Genomic DNA, 19133 nt, shown 5'->3' with positions numbered 1-19133 from the left:
TAATTTGATTTCTGTCCCAATGTTTTCATCAATTTGAAAAGTGCATTTTTATTTTTGTCACTTAGAGGTCATCATAGTCCAAACCTCACCTGCCTTTAGACTTTGCAATGCTAATAGCGCTGGGTAAAATAAGAGATCTTCCATTGCTTATAGGGCTAAGAAATATGGATGTGGTGTCTAAAGGCAAGTTTGGAAATTATGAAGTGAGAGGATGAAGCAATACTTCAATGAAGAGGGGACTGCTGCTGACCAGGGCTCATATTTATCAAGCATTTCAGAATTACTCCTAGGCATTGCACTGAATGTCTGAGTAGAATAAGAATCTGTCAGACCTCAGAGTAGGACATGAGAAGTAGTTATGAAGCATCCTATATCCACTAACAAGGAGGAGTAGAAGTTTATGTTTCAGAATGAAAGATGTCACGATTTTATGTTACCCCAATCTGCAAACTCATAAAGGCATTTTGTAGTTTCCTTGGAAATTATGCTGGTGTTTTGTAGCTTTTTGATACTAAAGATGAGGCTTCAACACAAAGGTCTTAAGAATAATAATCAAAGTAGGGGACGAAGAGAAGTAGCACATAATTGTTTCCACTTTGCAACAAATCAAGAACAATACTGTAATGAGTACCGAGATAGAAAGACCGAGACACACAACGAATAACAGTAAAACCCAAAGATGGGCACATTTATTTAACAATGAATGATCTACACCCATACTTTCAGAAGAATCCCTTGTTATGGCCACACAAAACATCTCTTAAAGTAATAGTTACAGAAGGTAGCCACAGCTGTTCCGGTGCTATTTCTGAAGTCTCATGCTCTTCTAGTTTTCCCAGTTGTCTTCCAGAGGGGCATGTCTCATCTTTTGTGAAGTTCTATTTATCCAATGGCCTGGAAGCTTTCGTCTGCCTTCTTGAACCTCCCCTGGCTTGTAAATTGTAACACAAATGTTCCAGGGGTTCAGGAAATGCAGAGTTTAGCATACCTGTGTGCCATTTTCCTGTCAATCACACTTCCAACCCCACTTATCTTCCAGGTAATATGCTAGCTACTACAGTTTCAGTTTGCATCCATGACGACCTGTGTGTTGATATTGTGATATCACTTACGATCTATACTTTGGGCAATTATAATAATAATAATAGTAATAATAATAGTAATAAAATGTGTTTATATAACACCTTTCCATTGCTCAGGGCGCTTCAGAGAGTTTCATAAAGAAACAACAGGTATATGTAACATTTGATACAGATGTTTCCTGAATAGAATTTTAAAACAGATAGATACAGGATATACAAAGGCATTAAATAGAATAAAAGGCAATAAACCAGAGTAAAATACTAAATTCAATACTAAAACATAGCCTAGCAAATAGCATAATTTGTGATATAACACCCACAAAAATTATCCTGAGCAACTGGACAGAGAGTGTGGGGCACAACAAGATTGCCAGAATTTGAAGACCTTAATGGCGAAGATGAGCATAGTGATGGAGAAGGTCACTGATATACTCTGTTGTGAGGCCATTTAAAGCTTTGTAGGTATATACTATAGAATTTTATATTCAGTTCTGTAAGACACATGGAGCCAGTGGAGGTGAAGCAGGATGGGTGTGATGTGCTCTCTGTTGCTGGTCTGCATTAGGACTCTTGCAGCAGAGTTATAAATCAGTCAGAGCTGTGATATAAGATTAGAAGTGGCACCTGCCAGTAGAGAGTTACAAGTGAAAGTGGGAAGTTTCTTAATGTGGTTTATGTGAGCATGCCATCAATCTCACTGACATCTTAAGGAAAACCAGAGATTTGCATGAATGCAGCTTGCTTTAACATTACCTCCCGTGGAGTGGTGGGAAATATACAAAGTAAATGTGTGTATTACCTCATGCATTGTAAGGCTGTTCCAAGTTTACTGCCAAATTCAAGAAATGCATTGTTGTGACATTCCCAAATCATTGCTGGTGCAGAGCTGCATTTTCCCTGTGGCCAAAAAAGTAACATTTTCAAAACATTAATTTCATCTGACAGCGAATGGCTTCTCCGCATAGATGGAGCCAAAATATGTGTTACTAATATTATTATATCCCTGTCAAATTAATATCTTTCTTTGAGCTTATTGGTGTCCAGTGTTTCCAAAACATTCTGCCTTTCCCAGAATTTGCATGCCAATCTCTGTCTGTACGCCATCTTCCAGCAAGTCAGGACAGCTCACAAGTTCTCCTAAATTCAGATGAAGTTAGCTTCCTAAATTAGGGCAATTCATAAAATGCTCTAACTCATGCACCTAAGAGTAGAACAAAGAGATTTTTGAGCCAGTTAGAACTGTTTTCCTACTCAGAGACGCATGATAAATACAGGCACATTTTTAAGAAGGGAGTATTTTTCATGTTGCTCCTTAGATACCAACAGTAACAATATCTAAAATCAACCATAAGTAAGAATTCAGTCAAATGCCAATAAAAAGAGTTTTATTGCCTTTAAAATCAATCTGCTTTACTTGTAAGGGCAGACATACAGTATCTGTCCTAGGTTACTGATTTAGTCTTTGGTAGCATAGCTGTTACCACAGGTGCCTCACAACTGCAGAAGCCTAAGTGTATATGCTGGCCCAGCCGTGGACTGGACGGAGTTTAATTGTTTACTCCACGTCTGTATGAGTACTGTCTTTTTTTCTCTCGCATCGTAACTCTAAACTGGTGGCATATAAGTTAGGACCTGTAATATGTCTTATGATGGACTGGTGTTCACACTGCGTTCACGTGTAAATCTCAGTTGTTAAGTCAGAAATACCGCATGAACGCTCGAGGAACTCGGAATTACAACTTAGACAATTCGGACAAAGCGAGTTCTAACATAATGCTGAACTTTCAGTTAGTTGTTTAAAATAAAACATAACCTGGTCAGCCTGAAATGGCATTTTTGATTGTATTGCATTTGGAGCAAAGAGATAACATTTAAGACATTTACTTTGCTCTTTTTTTCTACAAATAATGGTGTTTATTAGACCAAGTAACAAATCAACAGGGGTCTCACGTTTCTCTAAAAATTCTGAATGGAAACCCACATGAACGCAAGTGGGAAAGTGAAATGTCATGACTTGGACCTGTAAATAGTCTGAGTGCACACAAATGCAGCATTAAGTCAGGGTACTACTTATTGCATTTGTCCCTGAACTGAATGGTCATTGCCAGCTGTCACTATAAGTGACTGTGAGGGTGCCCTGTTATGGGTTGGTGTCCCATACAATATTTCCGGATTAAACTTTCTTTGTACTAGGATCTGCAGATTTGAAAAATGAACAGATGAATTATTGAAAAAAATAGCCTATTATTAATAAGAGTCAACCAATATTTATAGTGCTGAAAAATCTTCAATTGTTGTTGTTGTGAGGGTCCAGCCTGCCATGCTAAGAATTTATCCATCCATTTTCTAAACCCAAGGGCTGGTGTCAGTCCAGGCAGCATTGGGTGCAAGGTAGGAACCAGCCGTGGAGGCGAGCAGGACATTCTCAGGACTTGTTTACTGAGACAACCTCACATGCTCATTTGAGGCCTATTTACAATCCTTGGTTAATCTATCACACTTATCTTTAGGATTTTAGAGTCCAAATGAAAAGGATCAGTCATCTTCTATGCTACAGTATGCAACTGGAGAGTTTAAGAGTAGGTGCCAATTCAGTTAAGAAATCAATCAAAAATAATCTACCACAGGTTTTGACATCTTCCAAGTGTTTACTCGGCATAACCAGAAGTGTTGCTGTAATATTTGTCCCACCTTTTCACTCAGTTTATAAACTGGTAAATGTCCAGATGGACCTGAGCAGCTCCATCTTAACTAGGTTCTCCAAGGATTTCAGAATAAGAGGCATTAAAGTTTAGGCTATGAAGCATACTCAAGCAGTGGACCGGTTCCTTGTTGAGTTCTGTTCAGTTCTGCAAGGATAGGCAGTATTTTCCTATGCTGAACTTTAACTGGTTTAGCAAGTTATTGAGTGACTGGCTGAGTTAATGATTCCTGAAGTTTGGATAGCTGGGATAAGATGTCTTGCATCCAGTATTTAGAAAATCTCATAAATACAGAGATGTCAGGAATATGTAGAAAAATATCAGACAGGGCTGATAGAGTGCCTCAATTTATCCTCTATGACACTCAGTCTAGTTCAGAGGCACTGGGATCAGTGTTATCAATACACAAGGCAAGAACTATTCCTGGACGGGTTACCAGACCATCATGGGTCACACCAATGCATACACCCAAGGCCACTTACACAAAATTGACCTGTTAATATAAATCAGATTTTTTCAAGATGATGGAAAAAAAAACAGAATACGTACTGTATATGGTTGCACAGCTATCCCAGCAGCATTGGATGTGAGACAGAAATGAACCCTAAACGGGATGCCAATCCTTTGTAGGACATGATCCTTAATGCAAAAATATTGTATGATCCTTTGTACAAAGATTCTACAAGTATGTAGAAGGACACGTGCGTGTCTGAATAAAAACGCACACAAGCAAGGACAGAGCCCATCAGATCCTCCCTGCCTCTTTCTCTGACCTAGGCATCACTGGGACTTCTCTCAGATGGTTTAAATCCTACCATGTGCCTTGGAGAGGAGTGACACAGGGGAGCCCCAAGGGTTGGTGCTGGGTCCTCTCCTCTTGTCTCTGTGCACCACCTCACTAGTCCCAGCCATCCCATCCCGATGAATTCTCATATAACTACTATGCTAACGATACTCAGCTGTACCTGTCATTCCATCCAGAATGAATCTTGGCTTGTCTCACTGATATCACAGTCAAGATGAAGGAACACCATCTTCAGTTCTACCTAGCAAAAGTGGACCTCCTAGTTATCCCAGGCCATCTATTTAACACCACATCTCTATTCTGCTTAGCTAATTATCACTAACACCTGCTAAGTCAGTTGGGTGGTGATTGACAACCAGCTACAGTATCTTTTGCTGACCACATTGTAACTGTCTCTGGTTCTTGTAGATTCATTCCATGTAACATCCACAAGATCTGATGGAGTGTACAGCAGAACCTCTTGTCCAGCCATTGGTCTTGTCACGTCTAGATTACTAGAACCCTTAGTGGCAGGGGTATCTGCATGCGCTACCAAGCCAACACAGGTGATTCAAAATGCAGAGGCACGTCTTGTGCTCAACCAGCTGAGACAAGTGTGTGTCACTCCTCTTTTCAGGTCATTACTCTGGCTCCCTGTAGCAGCACACATTTAAGTTAAAATTCTTGATGCTTGTTCACAGAATAGTCAGTGGGTCAGCACCTATGTATATGGAGGTACTCATGAGGTCCTATGTTCCTTCTCAACAACTCAGGTCTGCTGATGAATGGCATTTGGTGATACCACCTCCATGTGACACCAAATCTAATCCAGACTCTTTTCATGTGTAGCTCCTAGCTGGTGGGACAAGCTTCCCACCTCCATCCATACTGCAGACTCCCTCAGTGTTTTTAAAGACTCTGTTCTTCTGTGAATGGCTACCTAATCGACAATTGCTCTGATGGGTTCTTCTAATAATCAAAGAAAAATCAACCAGTCTTGTGTTGTTCCGTTGGTTTAAAACTGTAGATTTTTTAATTAGCAGTGATGCTTCAGTGTTAATTTTATATGTGATATCCCTCCATGGTGATGTTACAGCAGTGGATTTGTACACTGCATATCTCCCAAAGATGGAGTGTCTGGCAAACGGTATATAGTTACTTTTATAGTAAAGTTTCCAGGTTCTTGTTGTTCCCTGGCAAAATTGCCAAAAGAAACCATACACCCAAACTGAGAACATCTGAAAACTACCCTTCTGCCAAAGGGACCATACATCCAAACAGAGCATCTGGTCTGAGGGTGATGTTTTGAGTCTGAACTTGGTGAACTGAATCTGAACCAGCCACAATTCTAATGCCAAATATGGCACTTGAAGACTTTCTTTAGTTCTCCATGTCCTACAAATGCATACTTCTGTACTCAGCAAAAAAGAGGAAATAATTCTGAGGTCTTTAAATAGTTTTTTCTATTTTCAGCAATCTGCACACATCATTTGGAAAAAATCCTGAACTCATTAAGAAAAAACGAACAAAGTTCAATGTCATGTTTTATGTGCCACATGTTACAATCCAGTTATTAAAACAGCTTATTCCATTACTGCCTTCGAGCTGCGGGAGAAAACTGAAGTATCAACACAAAACTCACATGGACACAGGGAGAACATGGAAACTCTGGGCATAGAATTAGCTGAACAGAGGTCTTTAATCTTTGAGGCAGAATTACTATCCAATTTGCCAACATAATCTGTTTCTTCAATCCATGGGTAGAGATACAAGTCCATGATAGTGAACACTTACATTGGCTATTACTGCGTCTAAAATTAACATTTTTGGGGTGTGGGAGCAGACCAAAATACTCCACACTCACAAAAGAAGAACATGCAAACTCCACACAGACAGTGACCAGTCCAGGATTTGAGTCTGGGAGATCTGGGATTTGAACACTGTAATAGCATGACACCCCTGTATGTCACCAACATCTAGTATGAACTTTAGTTACACTTGTCCTTGCAGTGACTATGTGTATACATGAAAGGAAATGGTACTGCCTTGGTGACAGTCAGGACTGGTTTATTATCACTCTGATCAATCTGTCACCTTATTCCATTTCCCATTTTTCTTTGATCAGCCCTATCAGCTTGCCTTTTGTAAATTTGATTGTTTGATTGCTCCTCTCTATTTAGCTGTACAGTAATGAGTGGCAAATGAGTGTAATTTTTGTATCCATATACTGTATAGTTACAGAACATTGCATGTACAGAACATTTATTTATTTCCACAATTTGCTGGCAATGTGATTTGCTCAGAGTTCGTCACTTGGGATGGAATTTAAACTGCAATCATGTGCTTTACGGAACAGTTCCTTAGTCACTAGGCTTAAATTCTCCCTTTTAAACCATTCAGTTAAATTGATTCATTTCACAGAGGCAAACACACTGAATCACAAACACAACTCATATTATAATTCCAAGGTCTCTACAGAATTTCCATCCTGAAGCCCTGCGTACTTTTGTGGTAGACTGCCCTCTGCTGTCAGTTTTGCAAAAAAGTGACAAATGTAGATATTTCTCTCACATGTGCTTTGCTCTTGTATTTCTTATTTCTTCCCAGGCATTGTGGTATAATGTTTAAGGAATTTGACTTACGGCTACAGAATTGCAGTTTATCTATCTATCTATCTATCTATCTATCTATCTATCTATCTATCTATCTATCTATCTATCTATCTATCTATCTAAACTTGTAAAGGGTTTTCAGATGGTGTTCACTGTATAATGGAGTTATATAAAAGTAAGCTTGCTTCAAACCCATACTGTCACTGGTAGCCCATTACAGAATTAGAGTGACTCTTGTTTGGTAAATCCTTTAAATCCTGTTGAACATGAAGCAATCCCCTATGTCACATTTGAGATATATTAGTTCTACAATGTAATTCTCTGGAGTCACTAGTGTGTAGAACTCTGTCGGTTTTATGGAGATACTACTAGAGGATGAGCCAGATGGATGATAAAAATGTGCTGATCCTCATCAGAAATCTCCTACTAGCTATCTGTGAACACCCTCTGCTGCTCATCTGCTGATTGTTTTGTGTTGGTTTCATGTTTCCTGTATTGCTTGCATGGTAAGTGACCCTTCTTAGCTGCCAAAAAATTTTACTGACTCACCGTTTTTCACAGCATGGATCAGAAGGATGGGCTGTTTGTGTCACGCATGGCTGCTGAAGGATGTGAAGTACACCACTTTGATCCTAGCAGCCCATCTGCGCACAGCCAGCAAGAGAGCCATGCACACCATCACAGGACCTGGCTGGATTGGCGAGAACAGAAGCCAGGACGCAGGAAGAACAACCCTATGAAGCTCAAGACCATCATGCAATTCCTGGGACATAAAAAGGTACTGTGGTAGTGCAGCGCAAGCAGGACTCCCTTGCTGTCCTCTCGTGGAGATAATTTAGATAATCCGAGAAAGTGCTATTTGATGACATCCAGCAGATGGTGCAGTTTCACAGCAACCATTGCTTTGGTTATGTTTATCTTGTCACTGCACTTGATGAAGAAGTGCTGACTTTTGACTTTCCATTCAGTCAAGCACACCTGGGGTTAGAAGCTGAATGTATAACTAAACTGCAAAATGACTCATCTTCTGTAATATCACAACCTAATAGATTTTAATATTTTTAAATAATAGCACTTACTGGTTTGCATGACTATCATTTGTATTTTGCATATCAATTTTTACATTTTGTTAAGGCTAGTGACACTGAAAATCTATCAGACATTTATTAAAATATTTATAGGTGCTCTATTTAGGTAATGTTGATCACTAAAAAAAGAGCTGTTTTTGTTTTTATTTTGTTTATGATGTTAACCTACATCCAGCTCTGCAAACAGGTCCTCCAACTTGCAACTAAAACTTGATTGGCACTCCAGCCACTGTAAAAAAATTAAAAACCTCACACTGTTCCACCCCATTCTGACTAATGTGGTGCTGAAGTGTCACCCGTTGCATGGCTATGCTCAGATCCTAATTTGGGATCCTGAGGTGGTTCGTCATGTGGTGGGTGTGGCAACACGCTGTATCTGTGCATGCTCCCAACCTCCTCCTTTTATAAGTCAGTTCATTAGATCATAGACAAATGAACACAGCATTTTGTTGTGCATAATTGAAATCCCACTTGAAGTTCAGATTTTCAGTTAAAAGAACAATTACCAAAGAATAAAACCTTACTGCACTTCACACATAGGCAGCATAGTGCTACAGTGGTTCGTCCTGAATATGAATCCCGACCCTGGCAGTGTTAGCATGGCATCTGAGTGACCGATTATCTATACACCAGCTTCCCCTCACATCCCAAACATGTACAGGGCAAGGTTCATTCCTGATTTTAAGGGGCCCCCATGTGAGTGTGTGTGCCCTGTGATAACCTGATACTTCATCAAATGTGAGTTTTTTACCAGAATCTGATGCAGCCAGGCTGGGTTCTGGCACACTGCAACCGTGAGCCACCCAATCATCATGTCATGTCACATCACACCGCGTGACATAATTTGGACCTCCTGTTTAAAGGCAGCAATGGCTTTACTTTTATATGTATAGCATTCCTCACATTATTACATTCTGGGGGATTGTGCTGCTGGGGAGTGTTTTATCGCACCTAACATGAAAGGTACTATCTAACCTCTTCTGTTCTTAAATGGGGGCTAGGAAGAATTGTCCAAATCAGCTATGTACTGGTTAGCCTTTACCACTTATCTGTCACACTGGCATCCCATGTATTCATCCCTAGGGACCTCTAATTGCAGGCTTTCTGACTGGGACTGTCTTTAATTTCCAAACCTGAACTTCAGCCCAGTTTTACCACCAGTAGAGGAATTCTCAAAAGCATTCCCTTGAGCCCTTAAGGGATCACATGGAATGGACAGTCCTCCACTCAAGTTACACTGAACAATAATACTCAGATAAAGGCATTTACTTTTTAGCTTTTACTTGAAAATTATATCTACTTACGTTAAAACCAATAGCAACATAAATAAGGTGAAACAAAGAATCATACAACCCGGGTTCTTTAAATCTGCATTTAGTCCAAGCAGAAGTAGGAAGATGCTGAAGACCACTCCACTCCCAGGCATCTTCTTTTCTTGCAGTTTCACTCCCTAGCCTGTTTGTTTTTCATACAAGTTTTTAAAACAGCATCTGAAAGAGATTGGGTTGGTGGGGGCTCTAGTACCAGCTTTTCCCTTCTCTTACCCAAATAGGGCACACACACTGGTGGCAGAGCCCATTGACATTAACTTTTGCAGTTTCACACAACACATGAAAATGCTTCTTACATCTGTATCATCAGAAGTCTTAAGGTACATTTTCTAAGATTCACAGCTAGTAATCAAAAAAATAATACAATAAGTCCTGCTTAGTGTTCCAACTTCCCCAGCATGCACTGCAGTTCTGTTCATGGACAAGACTTCAGACTACAAAGTCAAAATGCCTCTAACCTGAACAGTTATCTCTTGTACAGGGAGTAGCTCTGGCAGCTTGGCAGTTTAGGCAATTAAACCTACAGTAAATGTGTTTTATGTTTTTAATTACTTACATACTGGGTATATTGGGAATTTGATGTTAAAGATAGAGCTACCAGGCAAGAGGAAAGAGGAAGGTCTAAGAGAAGGTTTATGGATTTGGTGAGAGAGGACATGCAGGTGGTGGGTGTGACAGAGCAAGATGTAGAGAACAGGAAGATATGGAACAAGATGATCCACTGTGGCAACCCCTAATGGGAGGAGTTAAATGAAGAAGAAGATGCACAAATTAATCTGTCTACAATATAATAAAACACTGAGGTCTGTATGTCCAGTCCTTCTTAGCAGTCAGTTTGGCTCTAGTTAGCCAACAAAAAAGGAAGTGTGAATGTGAGACGCATGAGGAGGAGTAAAGGCATAGGAGGCACGTTGAGAGAGTCGCCTTCAAAGATAGGAAGTATAAAACCAGACAGGAGGTGAGAAAGGCACCTTGAAAATAGTGACAGAGTCTGAGAAACAGGCTTTACAGGAACACATTCGAGAGATGGAGTGCCGGTTAAGAGACATACACACATGTGAATACCAAGGAAATAGCAAATATTTTTAAATCATTCTATTCCCTGTCTGCAACCAGTACTAGCTCTAGAATTTACAGCATATAAAACACCAGGATAGCTGGGCTTGAACATTCTGAAAAGGTGTAGATATATTTTTTGACACATAATCATGGAACACAGCCATGACTTGATGATACAATGCTCGATACTACATCAGCTCCCAAGTCACAGCCATTTTCTGTGAGGAACACTGAAGGAAGATGATGGGAAAAAAAGCTCCTAAGCATTACCAGTAGAAGCAGCACAAACACTCTCCCATGTTGCTCACAGAATGTGTACTAGATTCCCCGTTATGCCACCTGCCAAACTGTTGTCCATCTCGATCAGGTTATGGGATAGCTGGTGGGGCTAAGCTTATCCTGGTAACATTGGACTAAAAGCAGGAACCACAGCTGAACAGAGAACCAGCCTTTTGAAGGATACACTGGCACACAGGGCCAATAATTCATCTACATTGATCTTTGAGATGTGGGTTGAAAACCAGAGAATCCAGGGAAGGACTGGATCAAAGATAGATAGACAGATAGATGTAAAGGGCGCTATATGGCATAATGATACATAAATAGGTATGAAAGGTGCTATATCAGGGGCATAGCCAGTCTCCCAGCTGGGGTGAGTCTTTTTTCTAAAACACGGGGCTTTATTTAATTAACTTATCATTTTCTTCATCTAAATATATTTTATGTATTTCCCTGTCTAAGTGCCATTTCACACCTAAACAATTTTTATTGTTTTGGTGTCAGACCAGAACACTCCTAAATATTTTGAGAAGTTACTTGCTATTGTTTTCAATGACACTATTTACACCAAAGTGCTTTAGTAGCAAGCAGTTTAGAAAGCTCCTGTATGTAGCAGTAGTCAAAGGTTTTAGGCCAAATGTTGTTCCATTCAAATCAATGGTAATGCTCATAAAACACTAATAAAACAAAGCAAAAGAGTGTTTTAAAGTGTTTTTATAAGAAGTGAATCCCTCTATCTGGATGAAGCAGCTGGAAATAAATGTTGGTGTCGTGTATACACGAGCATTGGTCTTCTTATGACAGCTGTTGTGGGACAGATTAAGGTACATGGCTTGGAATCAACTGACAACAATTCAGCAAAAGTTATAGGTACTGTGTGCATTTATTTTTAATCAGGTTAAAGTTTAGCGCAGATGTTTTTAACAAACAAGCACTGGTAGTGCAGAGGTCTTCTTCATGGCACCATATGGGATTTGCATGTGCCCGTGCATTTCTGGATTGATTGTATTATTGGGCAGCTTGAACTGAGTATTACTGCCCACATCCCCTCCCACCCAAAGGCCCACCTAGGGCTCCACATGGGCTTCAACTGGCACCGATTTTCGGAATAGCAGTTCTGGGACAATAGGAGGTTGGGAGCATTTGCTGATTACAACGCATTGCTGCACCCACCAACCGATGAACCACCAGGATTGGGATTCGAGTGCAGCCGTGCAATGGGTGACACCGCAGCACCACACTAAACAGCGTGAGGTTTTGTACAATGGATGGAGTGCCAATCCTGCCACTAAACCCTGGGCTTTCCCTATTCTGGGACAGTAATTTCCTTTTTTTTCCTCATTTTTTTTAGCCCATTTTTAAAAACTAATGGTTGCTTCAAATGTACCATTTAGGGAATCCATTCCCGGACGGGTTTATCCATTCCCAGGAATTCGGGAATCCTGCATGTCATTCCCGGGAATCCGGGCTCCCGGCTTTAGAACGAGCAACACTTGTCAGAACAACTGTCAGTTTAGGAAACTCTGTTAGGCAACACCTCTTTATATGGATGGAAGATAGTCAGAGAGATATGAAAGGAATTACATGGAAAAATAATAAATAGATAGCTGGTGTTGTATAATAATACATTTTATTTATATAGCGCCTTTCCCATGCTCAAGGCACTTACAGAATAAATAAAGAACGGCAGAATATACAGTATATAGCATTGTACAAACCAGATAAATAAACAAAGAAGATTAAGACAGTAAATTCTGAAAAAAAAAAAAACAGACAACATAATTGATGGTCTCGCACACACATACAGGTTACATGAGCATCTTGACAGAGAAGTAAACTGAGAGAAAGGTAATAAAGTCAAGTAGAGCTAAAAGCCTTCCTGAACAGATGAGTTTTGAGTTGTTTTTTAAAAGAATTCATGGAGTCAGCTGACCTGATTAATTTTGGTAGGTCATTCCAGAGTCTGGGCGCTATACAGCTGAAGGCCCTGTCACCCATGGAGTGTAGATTAGTGACGGGCACAACAAGATTACCAGAATCAGAGGACCTTAGTGGGCGGGCAGGCACATAGTGATGGAGAAGGTCACTGATGTAGTTTGGCGCGAGGTTATTTAAAGCTTTGTAGGTTATTAGTAGGATTTTATATTCGATTCTGTAGGACACAGGGAGCCAGTGAAGGCGGAGCAGGATGGGTGTGATGTGCTCGCTGCTGCTGGCTCGAGTAAGGACTCTTGCAGCTGAGTTTTGAATAAGCTGGAGCTGTGATATAAGATTAGAAGGGGCACCTGCCAGTAGAGAATTACAATAATCGATGCGGGATGTGATAAAAGCATGGACAAGTTTCTCAACATTAGAGAAGGAGAGGAAGGAGCGAACACGGGATATGTTACGGAGGTGAAAGTAAGAAAGTTTCTTCATGTGATTTATGTGGGCGGAATAAGTGAGGGAGGAGTCAAAAATGACACCAAGATTTTTTACAGTAGAGGCAGGTCTGATGAGATCACTGCCAAGATGGACTGGGAAGGAGCTCATTTTATTAAGTTGCATTTTAGTCCCAATTTGCAGGAGTTCAGTTTTATTGCAATTTAATTTTAAAGAGTTCTGCTCCATCCAGGTTTTAATTTCACTAAGGCAGGTTGTGAGCTGAGAAAGCTCTGATGAAGTTCCACTTTTAACATTGAAGTAGAGCTGAGTATCATCTGCATAAAAATGATAACCCAATCCATAACTACGGATAATATGGCCAAGGGGAAGCATATAAATACAGAAAAGCAGAGGACCGAGGACAGAGCCCTGAGGGACTCCTTGTGTGACTGGCGCTGAGCTGGATCTACTGTTGCCAAGACTAACAAACTCTTGCCTATCAGTCAGATAGGACTTGAACCACTGGAGGGCAGTGCCAGAGATACCCAGCATGTTCTCCATTCTGGACAGTAGGATGTCATGTCTAACAGTGTCAAATGCTGCACTGAGGTCTAACAGAATTAATATGCTAGTTTGTCCAGAGTCTGCTGCCATAAGCAAATCATTGGTTACCCGTAGCAGAGCAGTTTCACAGCTGTGCCGCGCCCTGAAACCAGACTGAAAGGGTTCCATCAAATTATTAGAGGTTAGGTAATTGGTGAGTTGGGAAGCTACAACACGCTCAAGAACTTTTGACAGGAAAGGTAAGTGGGAAATAGGCCGGAAATTGTTAAGATTGTCAGCATCAAGGCCAGACTTTTTTAACGTTGGGGTTACAGAAGCAATTTTAAAAGTGAGCGGCACAGAGCCAGTGTCAAGGGATGAGTTTATTATTGTTGTAACAGTCGGGATTATGGCATGAAGGCAGGATTTAAGTAGTGTGGTGGGGATGGGGTCCAGTACACAAGTAGTCGGCCTCATCTTATAAAGCAGGTCATTAACAAACGCAGATGTGACTGGTGAGAACTTAGAGAAGGAGCTGGATGGAGTGGGAAAACAGGGAGAGATATAAACAGATGATGTATTTATGTTGGTTGAATTATTTAGATCTTTAATTTTGTTACGGAAAAAGTGGAGGAATTCCTCACAGACTTCAGTAGAAGAGGTAGTTGGACCAGATGCGGGTTCGAGTAGTTTATTAACTACAGAGAACAAAACCCTTGGGTTATCATGGCTACTTTCTATTATTCTGCCATAATGGGTGTTCTTGGCAGAAGTTAGTGCTTCTCTGTAAGCTGTTTGGTGGTCAGAGAAAGCCTGGATGTGCACGGTGAGGCCAGTCTTACGTGACATTCTCTCAAGGCGTCGGCCAGCTGCTTTCATAGATCGCAATTCTGAATTATACCAAGGAGCTGAACGTTTAAAGGAAACCTCCTTATGTTTTAAAGGAGCTGTTTTATCTAATGCTGAGTGAAGGGCAGTGTTATAATAGTCAACAAAACTATCTAGTGTTGGTGGAATAGGTGAAGACAGTAAAAGATCAGAAATGGATCCAGAAAGGATAGAGGGACAGATATTTTTAAGGTTTCTGTAAGAAATTTGTCGTTTACAGGTAAGAGGTGGGAGAGGTAATGAGACAGTGAAAAATACTGCTTTATGGTCAGAGAGTCCCAAATCAGTGCTGTAAATGTTGGCAACAGATAGTCCAGAAGTGCAGATCAGGTCCAATATATGACCGCCAGAGTGGGTTGGAAAATCAACATGTTGTGTCAAGTCAAAACAGTCCAGTAAGGACAGGAATTCATTTCTCAGTTTAGATGTGGGGGTGTCAATATGGATGTTGAAATCACCAAGAAGGATAATTCTCTGAGAGTAAGAGCTTAGGTGGGTCAAAAGTTCAATCAGATCGGATAAGAAGGATGCATTGTATTTTGGGGGACGATAAAGAACAATGAGTGAGACAGGACCTGATTCCGTTGTTAGTTTAAGAGCCAGGCACTCAAAAGACAATGGGCAGTCAATTGGGATTCTTTTAACGTTTAAGTCTTCTCTGATAATTACTGCCAGCCCGCCGCCATGTCTTGAGCTGCGAGGCTCTGAGTGGAAAGTGAAACCAATTGGAGTCGCCTCTGTGAGAGACGCAAATTCGTTTGGTTTTTGCCAAGTCTCCGTTAGACACAGAATATCAAGTTTGGTGTCAGTGATGAGTTCTGACAACACCAATGCTTTGCCATTAAGAGACCTCGAGTTAAACAGTGCAATATTACATAATGAGGCTTCTTTCTGCACAGAGCCGCAATCAGGGTTTATTCCCACATAATGCAAATTTGGCACGCTGACAATTCTATTTCCAGGGTCATGAGAAGGACGGCGTATTCCTGAGCAAATGCTGCCGGTGGTCTTTTCATTCGCAGCCCGGCGGTGGCGGCGACCTGACCCGCGATGTATATATTTCGGGCGCTGCAAAATACCGGCGTCCTTTAGGATGTTGCAGTCAGACCATTTGCTCTGGACAAACTGTTTAATAAGAAGGAGTTTGTCATGAGAGTATTTTAGCATGATGCTGAGTAATACTTATCTGAATAGCAGTGGAGAAGCAGCACAGCAGAGTGGAACCGGTAGGACAGGCGGGTGTGGTAGCGTAGGTGAGCAGCCATAGCAATCAGCAGAAAGCATAGCAAGAGGAGGTAGCAGGAGTTGGAGGTTCCAATACACAGTCACAAAATGTAACGCTTGGTAATTTCAGGCGTGATCGCCCCGGAGCCAAAAGCCAGGTTAATAAGAACATCAGATCAGTTCCCAGTCGTATAGTACTATAAGATGAAACGGGAGCAGATCAGCAAAGCGAATTAAATATAATCACGGAGACAGATCATCCCGAGGTCCTAGATTGCCAGGCACAAAGAAATGCTTGAAGGTTCTCGCCCCGTGATCCACAGACTCAGCTATTCCCAGTCAAAGTAGAGTCCATAAAATCTGTAAATATAAGCCAAATCCATACAATTCGAGTCAGCTGTATCCACGAACTATACGTACAATAAAAGAAATAAAACAAACGTAAGAAAGTGTAGAATTAGGCGAATTTTGTGAGAAGTGTTGTTTACAGGGAGGAGCGGCAACAACATGCGTGCGCCAGCGTCCCCTCACCAGTAGTTGGAACATGGATAGATAGTGTTGCAGGAGCCTATCCTGGCAGCATATGATACAAGGCAGGGGCAACCCAGGATGGGCTGCCAGTCAACCACTGGACACACTTGCACGCATACTGTGAAGAGTTCACATTAGCAATATTCATAACTTTAAGATGTAGAAGGAAGCCAGAGTGCCTGATAAAAGCCGCACAGACACAGTGAGGAAGTACACAGTAAACACAAACATTGGCTGGACTAGGATGTGAACTTGTTCTCTTGTTACTGTGAGACTGTGGCACTGACCAAAATCACTGATATTCTTACTTTATGTCCTTTTTTTGACTCTATAAATCAAGCATTATTATTTGTTGTGGCTCTAATTCTTGCCGCAGGTCTTCTCTCCAAACACCTGTTGTAAATTTTCCCATATTCACTCCACATTTGTACCCGCTTTAGTGTTCCAAATGTTGAAGATGCACCCTAGTTTACCTTAATTGTTTCTTACAGATTATATAAGACGGCGAGGATTTTCCATCTATATTACTTGTGTACAGTTTGGAGAAAGGTCTGGACAATATCACTAGAGAAATTTAAAGGATTAATAGGTTAAGATGTAGCAAAATAAATTTATGATGGATATCACCCAGTTAAATGGTGTGGTACAGCAAAAGCTGTCATGTCTTGCTTAATTCATCCATTTGCTATAATTTGCCTGTTTTTTATTATTATTAATGGTTACTTTATGACCACAGCATATTCGCCATGTGCTGTTTTTAAAGCAAGTTATCTGAGCTCAACTGACAGGTCGTATTCGGCGCCAGCAGTATGATATACCAGTTTTCTCGTTGAGCCAGTTAAATATCACAGCCATAAAAGTTACAAATGAGCAATGAACCATTTAAATTGGAATCAATTCACTAAATATATTAGCGTCCTGTGCATGTTTTCCTCATTTTCTTACTGAAAAGAAGAGTTAAAAACAAAACATTGGTTAATGCTGAATTTTTTAATTCTGTCTTTATTTTTGTGTTTTGGCAAGCTTTAATCTTCTCTGACTTTTTCCACTTGAAAGTGCCTGATGAGACAGGGCTGCGTCAAATCTTTTTTTCCCTGTATGCATTTATTTTTCATATCCACTTATTTAATTTTGGGTCACGGGGAGCTGAAGCCTATCATAGCATCACCTAACCAAAGGCAGGAACCATCCCTACATTTCACTGCTGTTTTTCTTCTTATTCATTATTTCAGTACTAGACATTTTTTTTCTTCTTTCTTCATGTCCAATCAGGTGGAATACGTCCAGGCAGATCTGGAGAGTGCTGAGTGGAAGGTCCTTGAGAATGTGCTTCTGGATGGGACAATCTCCTTGATATATCAGCTTATTCTCACTGTCCATCTGGGCTGGGCTGGTTTTGAAGTAGCAGGTGCTGAAGAAGAAGTGATCCGGTTCTGGTACAGCTTGCTATGGAAACTCCAGTCCATTGGGTTCCAGTTGCACCACAGTTTCCAAGGGTCGGGCCAGACTGTCCTGCGGCACTCTGTGACTAATGCCAGCAGCACTTACACGCTTTGCTGGGTGAACACTAGATGGAGCTAGCAAAGCACTGGCATGGACAACATGACAGCAGATGAGAGAAGCAGTAAAAATAGAAACCTCCAGGGTATGCTTGTCTGGACCTGAAAGTGCCGACTGTGTGAGGAAATTCCTTTTTTGTTAAAAAAATGTTAGTCCTAGATGTTGCAAGACATCCATCTGGGCAAGCAAACTGTCGCCAGGAAATTTTTACTTCTCTCAACAGACGAGGCTTCTGCAACTTTTTTTTATTGCAGACAAGCGATATAGTGCAGCATCAGTTGAACAGCTTCAATAAGTCATGTTACTTCTTTGTCCTAAGATAACAGACATGTTAAGTTATTACTTTTAATTGGTATCTTTCTGATTGTGTTGAAAACATGATCCATTATCTTATTGAGTAAGTAATTCCAGGCGTAAAATACATGAGAGGAGTCTAGGCCAGAAGACATTGCTGGCCCATAAGCAATACAGTTGATAGCCACAAGTTATAAGAACTTGAATTATGTTCAGTAAAAAGGGTGGTTTTCCCAGGATGCAGTATGGTATCAGTATTAGAAATAAATACTTGAAAATGAGATGTTTGTTTCATATATTCATTTTTTTCACTTTTTTTAGATAAAGTATTGTAATGACCCAGAGGTGTAAGAGATGGAACAATGGACTTTATAGCTCTGATCAAATTGGCAGTAGTTGGTCCTTAAAGGGAACAATGGTGGCTTTGTGCCAGAATACACTGTTACATTCTTCAGCACCACTTTTATGTTTTGTAGCTTTACATGACCAGGCCAACAGGGTTTATCAGCAGTCTTCTAGGAGTACTTCTGTTAATTATTCTACATGTGCCCATTGTCAGGAGCTGCTTTAATGCCTGGCTTCTCCAAGCAGACCCCTTTCTGATAGTCTGCAGCAACCTGAGAAACATATCTCTTTCAGGTCCAGACCAAGGATGATACAATATTGTTTGTGTAAGGATGAAGTTTGTCTGTATTGTGTGGTTATGGTGACCTGTAAATGAATACTGACTTGTAGCAAGGTCTGAGAAGCTCATTCCCGCTGATATGCAAGCCCTGAGTCTCAGATGATATC

The 19133-nt window shown here is 40.7% G+C and overlaps 1 protein-coding gene across 1 annotated transcript in view; it reads left to right on the top strand.

Annotated features, from left to right (window-relative positions):
• Positions 1 to 18620, top strand: part of LOC114664663 (probable methyltransferase-like protein 24) — a 66998-nt gene extending 48378 nt beyond the window's left edge. Inside the window, exons 4-5 of the mRNA XM_028818857.2 lie at positions 7742 to 7958; positions 17760 to 18620. Coding sequence (XP_028674690.1) covers positions 7742 to 7958; positions 17760 to 18068 — 526 coding nt within the window. The 3' untranslated portion in view covers positions 18069 to 18620. The remainder of the gene's footprint in view (positions 1 to 7741; positions 7959 to 17759) is intronic.
• The last annotated feature ends 513 nt before the right edge of the window (positions 18621 to 19133 follow it).

The sequence above is a fragment of the Erpetoichthys calabaricus genome, chromosome 14, assembly GCF_900747795.2.
Source record: "Erpetoichthys calabaricus chromosome 14, fErpCal1.3, whole genome shotgun sequence".
NCBI classification, from domain to species: domain Eukaryota; kingdom Metazoa; phylum Chordata; class Cladistia; order Polypteriformes; family Polypteridae; genus Erpetoichthys; species Erpetoichthys calabaricus.
This window is presented reverse-complemented; position numbering and strand designations above follow the sequence as displayed.